Source organism: Agelaius tricolor, unplaced genomic scaffold (genome assembly GCF_023055355.1).
Source record: "Agelaius tricolor isolate 1412-34295 unplaced genomic scaffold, bAgeTri1.0.p SCAF_17, whole genome shotgun sequence".
NCBI classification, from domain to species: Eukaryota; Metazoa; Chordata; class Aves; order Passeriformes; family Icteridae; genus Agelaius; species Agelaius tricolor.
This window is the reverse complement of record NW_027269277.1, coordinates 899,618-914,773: the sequence shown is the minus strand read 5'-3', so window position 1 is coordinate 914,773 and position 15,156 is coordinate 899,618. Positions and strand designations below refer to the sequence as shown.

General features: G+C 51.3%; 1 protein-coding gene across 10 annotated transcripts in view; it reads left to right on the top strand.

Annotated features, from left to right (window-relative positions):
• The window catches only part of ATP11C (ATPase phospholipid transporting 11C), a 55,292-nt gene that overhangs the window by 11,348 nt on the left and 28,788 nt on the right, over positions 1 to 15,156 (top strand). For all 10 annotated transcript variants that reach the window (XR_011681518.1, XM_071442138.1, XM_071442145.1 and 7 more), the window contains exons 2-6: positions 6,872 to 6,991; positions 9,323 to 9,412; positions 12,529 to 12,609; positions 13,575 to 13,682; positions 14,269 to 14,397. Coding sequence is in view for 9 of the 10 variants with exons in the window: in XM_071442138.1 (XP_071298239.1) it covers positions 6,872 to 6,991; positions 9,323 to 9,412; positions 12,529 to 12,609; positions 13,575 to 13,682; positions 14,269 to 14,397 (528 nt within the window). In the remaining variant the exon portion in view is untranslated. The remainder of the gene's footprint in view (positions 1 to 6,871; positions 6,992 to 9,322; positions 9,413 to 12,528; positions 12,610 to 13,574; positions 13,683 to 14,268; positions 14,398 to 15,156) is intronic.

The window sequence follows — 15,156 nt, the reverse complement described above, 5'->3', positions numbered from 1 at the left end:
CCAAGTCAGCCTTTGCAGGAAATGCAGCCTGGCTGGTCTCTGTCCTTGCTGAAGGTGACCTCCCTCTGACCATAGGGTGAGGCAGCAGCTCTGGGGACAGAGGGGACATGGGGTGGGCTCTGGCTGGTGCCCCTCACTTGGCTGCAGCCCCCCTGGCTTTAAGGGTGCTGTGCTGTGGTAGTGGTGCTGTGCTGAGCTCACCTGTACTGCTGGATCATCCCCAGGGCCAGGGCTGTGTGCTGAACCCCACCACGTGCTGACTGCTGTGAAAACCCCCCTGGCCCTTTTCCCAAGGCTCCCCTTCTGCTCTTGCCTTTTCTTTGGGTCTGGGGGCTCTCATGGCTGCCCCTGCTGCCCCCCACCCTGGCTGGAGCTGGGTTGACCCGTGGTCCCTCCTTGGTGGCCGTGTTCTGTCCCTGGCTGAAGGGTCAGTGGGAGCTCCAGCCTGGCGCAGAGGAAGGGATCCTGGTTTAAATTTCAGCCTGCTGTTTTCCCAAGGGACCAGCCTCCCACCCTGCCCAGGAGTGAGCAGCAGAGTCCCATCCAGTGGGAAACGAGGTCGGGCAGTGTGTGCCTTCAGCCCTTCCCCTGGGCCTATGAGCTCCCAGTGTTTCGGATGCCCTGTTGGCTGGCTGTGTTCCCAAGGTCTGTGCTGTTATTGACCCTCTCGTGCAGGCACAGGGAGCTCGGGGGGTGGTTCTGATCCATGGAGCTCTCCCTGTGAATCAGGAGATCTGCTGGAAGATGTGCTCGGTGTGGGTAAGCACAGTCTGAGCTGCTGAATTATTGAGGCTGTTCTCAAAGCATGGCTCGTGTCCTCGCAGAAGTGACTGAGGACAAAGAGTCATAGGAAAATTGGCAAGAAGAAATCTCAATTAAAAATATATCGGCTGGGCAGTGAGGCTGATGGATGTTTTGGGGAGGTTACCGTAAATTTATGGAGGCTTTTTAAAATTGTGGCCGTGTTTTCCTTTGTTCTTCTGAGGCTAAATGAAACAGGAGCTGGAACAGGCTGTTTTGGGAGGTGCTGTTATTTTTGCAAGCTTTTTTTGTAAATCAGGTCGCCTTCTCCACAACTTTTATCATAAATGGAACAATACAGGAGCAATTAGACTTTAAACTATTCATGAGATTGAAGCCAAGTAATGTGATTTAATCTTTCTTTTGCGTCTATTTAATATAAGCTGTGCTTTCATTCAAGTCTTTGAGCTTTGTAGTTGTGCTGGTTTGGCAGATGATTTTTTTAAAATGCCTGTGGTTTTTATTAGATCTGTTTTCTATGAGTTATTTGTGTTTACGTTGTGGCTTACAGTTATCTTCAGCAAACATGAAAGAAGTTTTTTTTACTAGTTAGTTCAGGTTTTGGTGCTCTCTGGAGCTGTAGTAAATGAAATGCTGGTGGTTTTTTTAGTTTTACTTCTGCTGCTGGTTTTTTTCTGGAAATAGGGCCAGAAGGTAGCACAGACACTTGCTTTCCATATGGGAGATATAATTAAAGTCTCTGTTTGCAGCTGCCCTAGAAATAGTCCTCTTGAAGTGGCTCCTTGTCAGCAGTGACTGCAGGGCACAGGTTCCCCTCTCCTGTTGGACTCAGTCTAACTCCATTAATTTTTACCCAGGCTTGCTAATTTTTACCCAGGTTTGCAGCTTTTATCCGGTGCCATCAGGGTGCAGTGCGTGGTGCAGGATGGATGGATTCCAGACAGTGAGGAGGGGCCTCTCCCCAGGGCAGGGGCAGGTTGTGCTGGGGAGGGATATTCCTGTGGCAGGGGGCACAGATGGAGAAGGGGAAGGGGGCACAAAGGGACAGTTGCCCAAACTCAGGCAGAGAATCTGGGGACTGCTGTGGGCTGCAAATGTAATTGTGCCGCCTCTATGTAATGCTCCAGCAGCTTCAAGTCATCAATATGTTTGGTTATTAATTGCATCCATGGGCATTTTTACTCCTGGCCTGGTACCTTCAAATCATACCTGTTCTTGTCTCCTCAAAGAAAAATTTATAGTGGAATGCCAAGCCTCAGGTGACCTTCCATGGGCACACAGATGGGCTTTCTGAGTTTGGCCAATGTAAGAAAATAGCCATGATCCCCCCTAATGCCTTGATTTCAGAACTGCTGCTTCTGGCAGAACGTGGGCTTTATAGAAGGTGCAAGTATGGGAAGGCCGGGTCACACCAAAGCATTTTCCAGAACACACTCACGTGGGTTTCTGCCTGGCAGAGAAGGGTGGTGCTGCAGCAGCAGCCCTGTGTGCCATGGCAGTGCAGCTGGGCACCGGGACCTGCCCCGGGGCAAAGCCAGGGTGGGCAGCCAGCTGTGAGCCTGGGGGGGCTGTGTGTGCCCCTGGCAGGGCTGCCAGCCTGGGGGGGCTGTGCCCCTGGCAGAGGTGCCAGCCTAGGGTGGGCTGTGCCCCTGGCAGAGGTGCCAGCCTGGGGGGGCTGTGCCCCTGGCAGAGGTGCCAGCCTTGGGGATGCCCCTGGCAGAGGTGCCAGCCTGGGGGGGGCTGTGCCCCTGGCAGAGGTGCCAGCCTTGGGGATGCCCCTGGCAGAGCTGCCAGCCTGGGGGCTGCCCCTGGCAGAACAGCCTCACCTCACCTTTACCTGCTGGGATTTGTGTCTGGCTCTCGGGCTGTTGGCTCAGGAGGAATCTGGTTTGGATGCCCTGCTGAGGGACTGGCTCACTGGTTAGGCTTGGTCAGGCACCAGGGGAGTGGAGCAGGAGCTCTGAACTGAAGCTTGAAGCATTGCAGGAGACTCCTGCCTCTTTGGGGCTGGTCCTCAGGTGGTGCAGACAGGATGGTGGCTCTGCTCAGAAACACCTCCTTCCCTCCCTCCTCGCCTCCTTCCCTCCCTGCTCGCAGTTCCTGGTGTCTGCAGGGTCCCCCTGGTGCTGCTGTGAGTCTGCCAGCTGCAGGGAGGGAGCTCCTCTGGCTGGCAGGGACACGTACAGCAGGTGGCTCTGTGGTCACCTACTGCATCCCCACGTCCTCCAGGCTCGGTGGGGGAACACAGGGTGGCTTCCCTGGCACTGTCCCCACACCATGCCCAGTCTGGCACTGCTGATCCCTACAGACAGCTCTGCTTCTCCCAGTGCTCACACAAACACCTCTGGCCCAGGGAGGTGAGAAAGTGCCTAGGAAGGGAATGCAATTGTTTATTTTCTTGAATAATCCTTTTGAGCCCCACCAGGCAGCAAGGCAGCTGCTTGAATTGCATCCAAGTAATATTTTCTTTTTTTTTTTTTTTTGCCATCAGAATTAAAATTTTTCATGAAAGACAGTTGGAAAAAGTCCTGTAAATCCTCTCCCTGCTAATCTGCATATTTTATAATTTTCCCAAAAGCTTGGCAGTTATTCCCTAAATCTGCCTCTAAGTCTCTGTTGAGAGCTGTTATTAAGACGTAGCAATCTATTAAGGACCCACGAGGGCTGGGCTGGGCTGCTCCAAGGGAGAGCCCTGGTGGCTGAGCTCAGGCAGCCCCTCCTGCTGCAGCCTGGGCTGTGCTCACCTTCTGGGGCTGCACAGGGATGGGCTGTGACACCTTCCAGCTCCTGCTGTGGCTGTGGGCAGCTCTGACACCGTGGAGGGAATGGGAATGAAATGCTGGGAGTGGGGGGAGCCTGGTTAGACCATGGAGGGAGGGAGGGCTGGCATGCACCATGGAGTTACAGTGCCTCTGTTAGTTACCCTGGCATTGCACTCGCTGTGAGGTGATGCTGCAGGTGAACAATAGAGGATGGAGGGTGAAATCCCCCCTGGGATTGCTGCTGAACTCGCTGTGGTCAGCCCACACACCACACCTGGGTCTGGGTTCTCCTCTGCTCTGAGGCTTCACATGCACCAGGCTCTCCATGGGTAGTCAGGAGATCCCTGTGAGCACTTTTGGGAGATCCCTGTGAGCACTTTTGGGAGATCCCTGTGAAGGCTTCCCCAGCAGTGCTTTAAGCAGAACTCGGTGGTTTCCGTGCAGTGTGTGAGTGGCAGACCCTGACCCTGCTCCTCCCCAGCTCCGTGCCAGCGGGCAGGGGAAGCTCTTCCTTCCTCCCTGGGCTGCAGGGATGCTCAGCAGGCACGCCTGGCTCCAGAGCCTGCTCGGGCACACGGTGGGACCAGCGTGGGGACGTCTGCCTCAGCTGCCTGGTGCTGCTGTGGCGTGGATGGATGGCTCTGCCTCCTGCTCCTGGGGCACAGGTTGGTCAGAGCGTGGCTGGCACCTCTATAATGCAGCAGGTACATCAGGGAACCGTTTTGGGTCTGGCTTGTGGTTTGAAGAGGTGCAGTTTGCTGCTGTGGTGGTGCTGGTGTGGCTGGGAGCACGGTGGCATTCCCCCACATGGTGCTGGTGGCTGCTGCTGGCTCTGTCGGGGTGCAGGGACATCGTGTGGGCCATGAGGATCCTCCTGCTCTGAGCATCAGCCACTGGAGCTGTGAGCATGGCTGTGGTATGCACACCTCCCCAGGTGTGTAGGCATGGTGTAAAAATCCTTCTTTAGTTACAGGTGTGCACACATGGGTGGGAAACAGAGGAAGGGAAGAGCTACTGCTTCCTTTAGGCAGATTCTGCTCCTGGTGCAGCAGGATCCATTCAGTTGTTGCTGCTCCAGGACCACTGGTTTTAATGTTAAATTTTTGGTTTTGACACCTTCCCCAAAGCAGCAGTTAGTCCCAGGCCTTCTGTCTTTGCATGTTTTTATTCAGAGCACCTTTTCTCTAGCTGGGTTTTGTTTGCACCTTTCCAAGCTGCCTGTGCCGAGCCCTTTGGACAAAGGATGCTGAGATGGATTCATGGATGCTCTTTCCTGGAGCATCCATGAATCCATCCTGGAGCGTTTGGCAGTTCTGGCTTTGCTCTGGGGGGTTTCAAAGCAAGCAAGTGCAGGGCTGAGGATTAGTGTGGCTGAGTGGAGTATGCAGAGTGTCTGCTGGTGTTTCAGCAGCCCTGCTGCCTGGTAATGCCCTGAGCCATAGACTGTGACCAGCGTCTTCCCTGTTTTAAACCTTGAAAACTGAACTCTGAGGAAATCTTACCCTGATCTAACACCACTCCTTCCCCCTCACCCCTCTTCCCCCATTTGCTCTTAGTGGGTATTTTAATTTCTCTGTGTAATTTTAAGTTCAGCATCACAAAATGCTTTGTGGTGCTGGCCAGGTCATCTCCCTTAGCTGTGAGCATCTGTGGCAAGGACACTTTGTTAGATGAAAGGGGGAACCTGGACAGAATGAAAAGGTGATTTTTAAACTGGTGCATAGTTCTGGTGTTTTTGAAAGTAAGGTTTTCTGGTTCACTGAGGAACTTGTGTGTGCTGGGCTGGCCAGAGCTGGAGGCTGCTGGGGACAGAGCTCACAGTGCAGCCTCAGCCCCTGAGAGCTGTGGGGACCTGCCTGGCCTCACCTCTGTCACAGACTGGGGAAGGCTTTAAGAGAAGTGACAAGAAGTTGGAAATGCTGAAGGGTTACATTGGAATAGAGGAGCTCTGGTGCTTTAGGTGCATTCGGGTACTTTGTTCACTGTGTGTTAACACCCTCTCTTTGGCTGGGGGGGTCTGTCTGTGCTTTGCAGGGGCTGTCACTGCCCGAGGGGTGGCTGGGCTCTGCTGGAGCCCCATGCTGCTGCTCACAGGTGTTTCTGGCTTTGTGCAGGGGCTGTTCTCCTGCAGTCAGCCCTGCTTCCCTGCTGAGGTTATTCTGCTGCAGCTCCCTCATCCTGCTGCTGAGCAGTGGGGCTGACATTCACTTGTGACATCTCATTCTGCTTTAAATTAAACCCCCAGCAAGCCCAGCTGGCTTCCCAGCACCGTGTGTGTCATCTCGAGGAGTTTGTGCTGTGAAGCTGTCTGCTTCATCATTCGTGATTTCAGCTGAGATTTTTAAATAGCAGAAGCAGACCCTTTTGGGTTTTTGAGCTGAGCACTAAATCTGTGTGTGCCAGTGTGGTGGTGAGACATCCTGCATGGGTTTGAGGGTTGGACAGAAGAGTGAGTGTAAGGGAGGGTGCAGTTGCCATCTTCCTCATGTAATGAATAAACCCAGAGCTGAAGGATTCTCCAGGTCAGGACTGGGAAGAGATGTATAGATGCTAATTATATTCCCAATTCCTATAATCCTTAATTCTCACACTTGCCTCGAAGTGCTTGATAAAGACACGTTCTCCTTCAAGAAGGAAAAATGACCTGGCACAGGCTGCAGATGCAGGCAGCAGTGTCCTGCTCAGGGCAGCAGTGCAGGAACCTGTCCTGGTGGGGTGTAGGGCTGTGGTCCTGAGCTGATGGCTGAGCCAAGGTGTGGTTCAGGCTCAGCACATCTTTGCTTTTGCTAGATGAACTTGGTGTTCTTCATTCTCAGTGCTTTGGCTGAGGCAGTGAGGTGAATCTCTGAGTTCCAGCTGCCTTACTTCCAGTGAGCAGTGCAGTGTGCTGAGGAGCTGGGAGCTGTGAATGCAGATATTGGGGTTCTTTGGAGCTAACAGCTCTTTCCCTTTGCTGCCCTGCAGTGTGCTGGGGAGGAGAAGCTGTGAATGCAGATGTTTGGGGCTCACAGCTGTCTCTCTTTGCCTTGCAATGTGCTGGGGAGGAGAAGCTGGTTTTACCCAGATATTTGGGTTCTTTGGGGCTCACAGCTGTCTCTCTTTGCCTTGCAATGTGCTGGGGAGGAGAAGCTGTTTTTACCCAGATATTTGGGCTCTTTGGGGCTCACAGCTGTCTCTCTTTGCCCTGCAGGGTGCTGGGGAGGAGGAGCTGTTTTTACCCAGATGTTTGGGCTCTTTGGGGCTCACAGCTGTCTCTCTTTGCCCGCAGTGTGCTGGGGAGGAGGAGCTGTTTTTACCCAGATATTTGGGCTCTTTGGGGCTCACAGCTGTCTCTCTTTGCCTTGCAGTGTGCTGGGGAGGAGAAGCGGGTGGGCACGCGCACCGTGCTGGTCGGGCACCGGCCCGTGGCGGACACCGAGGCGTACGTGGCACAGAAGTTCTGTGACAACAGGATTGTCTCCTCCAAGGTGAGCCCCCTGCCCACCCAGGGCATCCTCACTCAGCCTGGGTGCCCCCCCTGGTTTGCTCTGGTGCTGGGTTTGGAACCTGGGAGAGCCCAAATTCCCCGAGGATGGAGGCGAAGGTGCCTCTGCAGGTGGAGCAGCCTGGCACAGCCCTTGCACACAGCTCCAGCTCTCTCTGGGGATTTCTTTTGCCACTGGGGATGTGGACAAGCTCCTTTCTTGTAGGCTGGATGAGAGCAAAGTGTGTGGACACGTTGATTTTGTGGGGTTGGGGATTTTTTTGGTGTGTCAGTCAAGTTTTCTCATATCCCCTTTGGGAAGAAAAGACAGGTGTATAATAAAACATGAGATAACAGCAGCTCAAATTTTGATTTTATAAAGGGCATTATTTTATAAAGGGACATAAAAATACAATTCCCCTATTTTTTTTTTTTTTTATTCTGTGGGATTTTTCTTTCTTGAGATAGGACAAAAATAACCATGCTCTGTTTATCCCTTTGGATGAAAGGGGGGGAAACATTCATATGGTATTAATGCAGCTTTTGTTTATGGTGCAAAACTGTGATGACACCCATCTGCCTTCTGCTTAGCTTTTCTCCATGACATTCATGAAGCTATTTCAAAAGATTTGAAGCCAATTCGAGTAAAATACCAAACAAGTGGCATTCCATATTGTCAACACAGCTGGATACGTATGCCAGTGCTCAGCATTGCTGATGCTCAGCATGCACTTAGGCTTCAGTTTTGCTGTACTTGAGCTGCAGAGGGGTTTTTCCCTCTCCTTTGTTTCTTTGTACATCTTGGATCTTATCTGTTTTTGTATGTCTGGGTTTATTTTTGGGAAGAGCTTTCAGTCTGTTTAGCTGGTGTAGCATTCCCATTGATGTTTCCCTGGCATGCAGGAGGGGCCTCAGTGAGGACACCTTCCCCCAGCTCAGTTCCCTCACTGACAAATGGTTTGCTTTAGCACTAATTTTAGTTCTTCCTTGATTTATTTTTGAATGTTATGTCCTTGCTCTTTTTTCCTTTTATATTTGCTAGGCCTGGGACCTGTCCAGTCTTTTATAATTAAGTGGACATCAGTCTTGAGACTTGACTGCTTATTTTTTTTTTATTCCAGACAGACTGAAAGATAGATATGAGACCCATTATTTTCCATGTTCTTAAATTCCACATGCTTTCCAAAGTAAATGATTCAGCAGCCTTCTTAAAATTATAATGAAGCACAACCTAATGCTGAATCTGTATGGGCAAGCATGGCTTTTTTTTTTCTTTTTTTTTTTATTTTAACAAAAGCAGCTCTAAGATGGTTTCAGGAATTTGGAAAAAATGTATCCACTGTGGGTTATGTGGTAATGAAATCACCTGTGTCCAAATGCCTTTTTATAAGTTATCTCACTGTGAGCACCTCTGATTGTTCAGTGCTCCAGCAGAGAGAGCTGGAGCAGGAATTTGGTGGGATCTCAGCCCCAGCTGCATTGTGGGGTTTGGTGGGATCTCAGCCCCAGCTGCATTGTGGGGTTTGGTGGGATCTCAGCTGCACTGTGGGGTTTGGTGGGATCTCAGCTGCACTGTGGGGTTTGGTGGGGTCTCAGCCCCAGCTGCACTGTGGGATTTGTGGGGTTTGGTGGGATCTCAGCTGCACTGTGGGGTTTGGTGAGGTCTCAGCCCCAGCTGCACTGTGGGATTTGTGGGGTTTGGTGGGATCTCAGCTGCACTGTGGGGTTTGGTGAGGTCTCAGCCCCAGCTGCACTGTGGGATTTGTGGGGTTTGGTGGGGTCTCAGCTGCGCTGTGGGGTTTGGTGGGGTCTCAGCTGCACTGTGGGGTTTGGTGGGGTCTCAGCTGCGCTGTGGGGTTTGGTGGGGTTTGGTGGGGTCTCAGCTGCACTGTGGGGTTTGGTGGGGTCTCAGCTGCGCTGTGGGGTTTGGTGGGGTTTGGTGGGGTCTCAGCTGCGCTGTGGGGTTTGGTGGGGTCTCAGCTGCGCTGTGGGGTTTGGTGGGGTTTGGTGGGGTCTCAGCTGCGCTGTGGGGTTTGGTGGGGTCTCAGCTGCGCTGTGGGGTTTGGTGGGGTCTCAGCCCCAGCTGCGCTGTGGGGTTTGGTGGGGTCTCAGCTGCACTGTGGGGTTTGGTGGGATCTCAGCTGCACTGTGGGGTTTGGTGGGATCTCAGCTGCACTGTGGAGCTCCTGGGCCTGGCTCTGGAGCTGCTCGGGCCCCTGGCTGTGCTTCCCTGCCATGTCAGAGCAGAGCTGCTCTCCCTGGGTGCTGCCCATTCCCGCTGGGGCTCTGCTCCCTGCCAGCCTGGCAGTGTCTCAGTGCCCCTCTCTCCCCACAGTACACCCTCTGGAACTTCCTCCCCAAGAACCTTTTCGAGCAGTTTCGAAGAATTGCCAACTTCTACTTCCTCATCATCTTCCTCGTGCAGGTAAGAGCTTTGAGGTTGAAGGTGAGTTTGGTTTAGGCTTAACTGATGTTAAACACGGCTTGAACAAGAGCTGAGCTTTAAAACTGTTTGTGGTTATAGAAGTTTGGAAATGTTGAACTTGCAGGCTATGTTATAATTCTGCCACACCATCCAAGGCATCAAAATAATTAAAATATCTGGGCCTGTCTGAGGTGGGGTTTGAATGACTGCTGGGACACTGAAAAACCATCTTAATTCTAACTGTTAAGATCGTTCAGCCACTGAAAATACACTTGATGCTACACAATTAAGATCTGTTTTTTATCCCATTACTACTTTTGTTTCTTATCTCTATATTTCCCCAAGTGATACGATATTTTTATGTCTCAGATATCATAAATTTCAAGGCAAGCAAAAGAGATAGGGTGTACTCAGTAAAATCCAGAAAATGCATAGGATGAGTTTTGGAAACCCGAAGCTTGAGGAAGTTGCTCTGCATGGGCAAAGCAGCAGATTTATTACAGGCACAAGGATGAGTGCAGTGAGGGCTCTGGTTCCAGTCCCCTGGCTGTGCAGGAGCAGGGATCCCGAGCCATGGCTGTGTGTGGCTCTGCTGGCAGTGTGACATGAAAGGCCAATTTGCTCTGGCATCAGCTGGCTTGCCTCCATCTCTTCATTTCGCTGGCGTTGCTCCATTTTGTCAGACCCAATTTGTAATTTGCCTTGAACTGAAGCGATACCCTGGAGTCAGGATGTCCTTTTTGTGTAGCTGGCCACTTAGTGACGTGCTATTACATTTTATCTATTGACCCTCTGGCCGTGGAGAACGTGGAATATTCCTGATTATAGCTACAAACTGGGCTTGTCTCGCTGCTTGCCCATTTTAGGCACAGGTCTGTGCAGGTGAGAGAAGAGCCTGGCTGCTCCTCCTTGCCTTTGTTCTGTGGGCACCTCTAAAATCAGGAAGCAGTGCTCGTGGTGGATTAGAGAACAAACAAACCCACCTGAGCAGAGCCCAGCCCTGCTCCTGGCTGCTGTACAGAGCAGCCCCTGCCCCACGTGCTTGTCATGCTGAGGCAGCACCTGCCTCAAAAAGGCACTCAGGGCCACTCTGTTCATTTGCAGCACCAAGGGTTATACCTTGGAAAATGCCACCTATGTCCTGAATGTCTATGCTTCTGTTTAAATGGCTGTAAGTTACTGGGGCTGTCCCCCCTGAGTGCTGCATGGGGAGTGAGGGGAGTGTCACAGTGCTCAAGGAATTACCTGAGGCATCTGCCTTACTGTTGTGAAATGTTTTATCAAACCTTCTGTTTCTCTGGGGCTGCAGGTCCAGCTCTTTGTAAGACAAAGTGGGTGCATTCAACATAAAGCACACTGCACACAAACAGTACAAAGCTCTTTGGTTCATCTGCTGCAGCTCTCACAGGAACCTGCAGGGAATCTCCTGGCAGAAGGGGCTGGCCTGGAGTGAGCACAGCCCCATGTGTTTGTAGGCAGACCAGGCTGGTGGCAATAAGCTTCTTTAGGAACCTGCAGAGAGTCCCTTTGAGGAGGAAAGTGGAGATAACTTGGAGTGTGGTCCTTAGCATCCTAAGGAACCCCCTAAGAAGAAACTATTAAGTAACAAGAGGATTTTGTCACTTTTAAGTGGATTCAAATTAAGCTGTTGAAGTCCTAAACCAGTCCAAAATAGTTTCAGGGGAGTCTGCCTTTCTCCTGCCTTGTTGCTGGTGTGTCCCTCAGCTTTTCACCAGCCACAAAGGGGAAGAGTGGTGTCCAGCCATGGAGTTTCTGCAGGGAGTCCAAACTCCAGATGCATATATGAGCTATTCCAGGCACTTAATCTGATATTGTGTTCCTATATCTGTAATCCTCTATCTGTGTGGACAGAAATAGTGCTTTTTTAATACAAATACATACTACTATAACTTGTCCAGAGCAGGAAACTCTCCTGCTGGGCAGCAGGAGGTCCTCCACTATGCCCTTCTCAGCAGAAAGCCAAATTCCTTCTTGGATTCCCAAGACCTGTCCAGTTTTACAAGATAACTTTTGGCTAACTGGCCTAAGCTCTGTGGCACTGCCCTGGTGAGTGGCCATCACTGCTGTGTGCAGTGTCTGTGTGACACTTGGCACTGTCCTCACTCACAGCTGTTCCTCCACAGGGCAGCTTCCACCAGACTTTCTGCTTGGGAACACTTTACACCCATTTGAGTGAGCCAGGGCTTTGTGTATCTGGAAATAGTTTTGGTGTTTATCTTGGTTTACCCTGCTGCTGCTTAACTCATCTGCCATTTATCTGGCTGCTTCTTGTGGTGTCTCTCTTCCACTTCAGAATCTTCTGGCTTTTCTCTCTGGGTTCAGTGGGGCAGGGTAATATTGCAGTGCACAGCATTTCATAGTCAGCTGATAAGAGGAGTCCTGTCCTTAGCACAGCTTTTTGCAGGCAGCCTGAAACAGTAAATACCCAAATGCTGCTGTTATGTGAGCGTGCTGGGGAAGCACAAACAAGAGACAAAGTCCCTTTGTGGGGACACAAAGCCTTTCTGCTGAGCCTCCCTGTCCCTTTCATCAGAGCCACTGGTGCTCCCAGTCTCTGCAGGAGCAGCAGGGAATGACCAGGTTGTGGTGTATGGGAAGGTGGGAGTGCTCCCTGCTGCCCCTTAGGAGCCTGCCCTGCCATTCCTACCCTTTGGGCCACGTCCTGATCCAGTCAGAAGGAACAGCAGTTCCCCACAGCCCGGAGGTTTCAGTGCTGATCAAGGGTTTGGTGTTTCCTTGGTGCTGGTTTGAGTGAGCTCAGTAGGACCCAGCTCTGCCCCAGGGCCCTCTGCAGCCATGGTGCCTACAGCGTGCTCTGAGCTCCAGCTTGGAGAGCTTAAAGACAGAGCCTGGGTTTCTGCTTTACTTAAATATTCATGTTCTGTTCTGCAGTATATTTCATAGGTAATTTGGGCTGATGGGTGTTATTTTTAGCCTCCCAGTGTCAGTGGTTCAAGATGACTGGTACTGCTCTTCCTTCCCTTTCTCCTCTGCTAGGCTCTGACCTGCCCTCAGTGGGATGAGCACCCTTTTCCCCCATAGCCAAAGGTTTGGTTTTGAAACCCAGGGCTCAGCAATCCATTTTCCTCCTGCAGGTGATAGTGGACACCCCAACCAGCCCGGTGACCAGTGGCCTCCCGCTCTTCTTTGTCATCACTGTCACAGCTATCAAACAGGTACAGCTGTCACTGTGGGGAGATGCTCTTTGAGACAGGCACAGAAACGTGTGTTTAAATATGCTCAGAAGCCACCAGCGTGCGCTGGTAGGTCTGGTGCCCCCTTTAGAGGGTGAGTCGGGCGCTGGTGCTTTTCAAGAGAGGCTGCGCTTTGGTTGTGGGCTTGGTGTCTGCTGTTCTGGCAATGGAAAGCAGCCCTGTGCTGTTGGAAGCAGGCCATGGGGGTCAGTGAAGCTTTCTGCTGTAGGTCTGGTGTTACATGAATGTTTTTCCTCTTCTTGGAAACACTCCCCGAGTCCTTGCAGAGACGTGCTCCAAACACAGCCCACGCTCTGCTCCCGTGTTGGTGGGTGGGAAGGACAGGTTCTGCTCAGCCACTCACTAGTCCTGGAAACGTGTACTCCTCATCTCATTGCAGTGCTCAAAGACCTTTTGCCTCCCATCACTGGCACACGTGACATTTAAAATTTCCTGAGTGAATAATAAAAGAAAGAAGTTTCATCTATGGGGGCTGGAAAGGGAGAGCTGGAATAAAATCTCTCTGCTTCAGATCTCAATGCTCGTTCCTCCAGTAAAGACTGAAGAGGAAGAGCCTCATCCTGCGTTACCATAGGAAAGAGTTGCAGGCTGCTGAGTGTATTATTCATTTATCAGTCTGTTCTTACCACAGCTGAGAATAATAGAAATGTGTTACAGTAGTTGAGCTGCTTGTTGCATGCCCCGCATGTAGATTATTTTTGTGTTATTTTAATCTGTTCTGAATCTGTCAAATATGCATATGGAGGTTTTTTAAATGAATTGATTCAGTCTGAGCAACTCTGGTTGATGTTTTGTCAGGCATGAAGGAGGTCTGAGGACGGTTGCCTTATTCATTGTTTCCATGTGTCCCTGTGATCCTCACTCCTCCTTTTTCATTAGTTTACTCGCTTTGTTATGAGCTTGTGTTGCCTGTGTCTGTGCCTTAGGGGTACGAGGACTGGCTGAGGCACAGAGCTGACAACGAGGTGAACAAAAGCAACGTCTTTGTTGTGGAAAATGCAAAGCAAGTGCGGAAAGAGAGTGAAAAAATCAAGGTAACTGTTACCTGAGAACCTGCATGTGGCTCTCACTGGGGCTGCTGGGAGCACAGAGCTGTGTGCTGAGGGCACAGGGGCAGGGGAGGAGGCTGTCCTGGGTCAGAGCTGCCCCAGCTTGCTCACTTTCAGCTGAGATGCTCCAGAGCTGTTCCCAGTTAAGGAGTGAAGCTGCCTTTGATTTCTTTTGAAAAGCTGTCTCACAAAAGCTGTACTGGGGCTGACAGGTGACACATCTGTCAGCATTTTGCACTTGTCCAGGACAGGCAGTCCTCTTCTATTTCCTACTCTCCCAAGGACACCAGGAAAGTACACTTAGCTTTGATGTTAATTTATCACACCGCTCTCCAGGCAAGTACAGGCTCTTGCCCCATCAGGATTTAGCAGAGGAATAAACACTGCCTGTGCCCTGTGGGTGCTCTGAGTCAGTGCAGGGCTGGGTCACCCATCAGGCTCTGGAGTGATGGTCAGGGATCTGTGCACCTCCTGGACCCCAGCTTGCCTCTTAGGCCTTGAGAGAAGCTGAATCATACTCACCTAAAAACAACTGAGAGGGCTTTTCATGGGAGTGCTTCCTTTCTCCTAGGTTGGAGACATAGTAGAAGTGAAAGCAGATGAGACCTTCCCCTGTGACTTGATATTTCTGGCCTCCAGCAGCACTGATGGCACCTGCTACGTCACCACAGCCAGCCTTGACGGCGAGTCCAACTTCAAGGTGAGGGCTGGGAGGGGCAGCTGCTGCTGGGTACCTGGGCATGGCCCTGCTTGGGGGGCTGGGGCTGTGCTGGACTGGATGGAGCCCATCCCTGTGGCTGCTTGGCTCTTGAACAGCTCCTGCTCTTGTCTGCCTCCATGCCTCAGCAGTGAGCCCTGGGGCATGGTTTGTGCTCAGCTCAGCCCTGGGGAGTGTTTGTGCTCTCTTTGTCTCCAGGGGCCATTTCTGCCCTCCCTTGGCCAGGCTGGCCTGCCATTTCCCAGTCCAGCCCTGCTGCCCACCACAGGCAGTGTGTCAGTGCTCCTTGCTCCAGCCACACTGGGGGCTCTGCTGTGTCAGGGGAGCACTGCCTGCAGCTCTCCAGCCCCTTCCCAGGCCCTGCCAACACTGCTGGTACTTACCCAGGCATTTCCAGTGACATTAGGGTCTTCTTTGAGGCAGCATGTCCAGATTCATTTGGGGAATTTTTCACCAGCATGAGAAAAGCATCACTTCTGGGATTTTCCCTCCCTTTCCGTGGAGCAAGCAGTGAAACTTAATATTGTCTTGCTCAGGATGAGTGTCTCCAGTTTATTTTCTTTCTATCTCCCCGTCTCTAAACTAGGGAAAGAAGCAACAACAAAGAACTTACATACGTCAGAAGACACGAATGTTTGGTTTCTCTTGAGTTTGATAAATATTTGTATAAGTATAATGCAGACTATAATAATATTACAACGATATAATAAGTATATGATAAATATACAGATACTAGCAGCT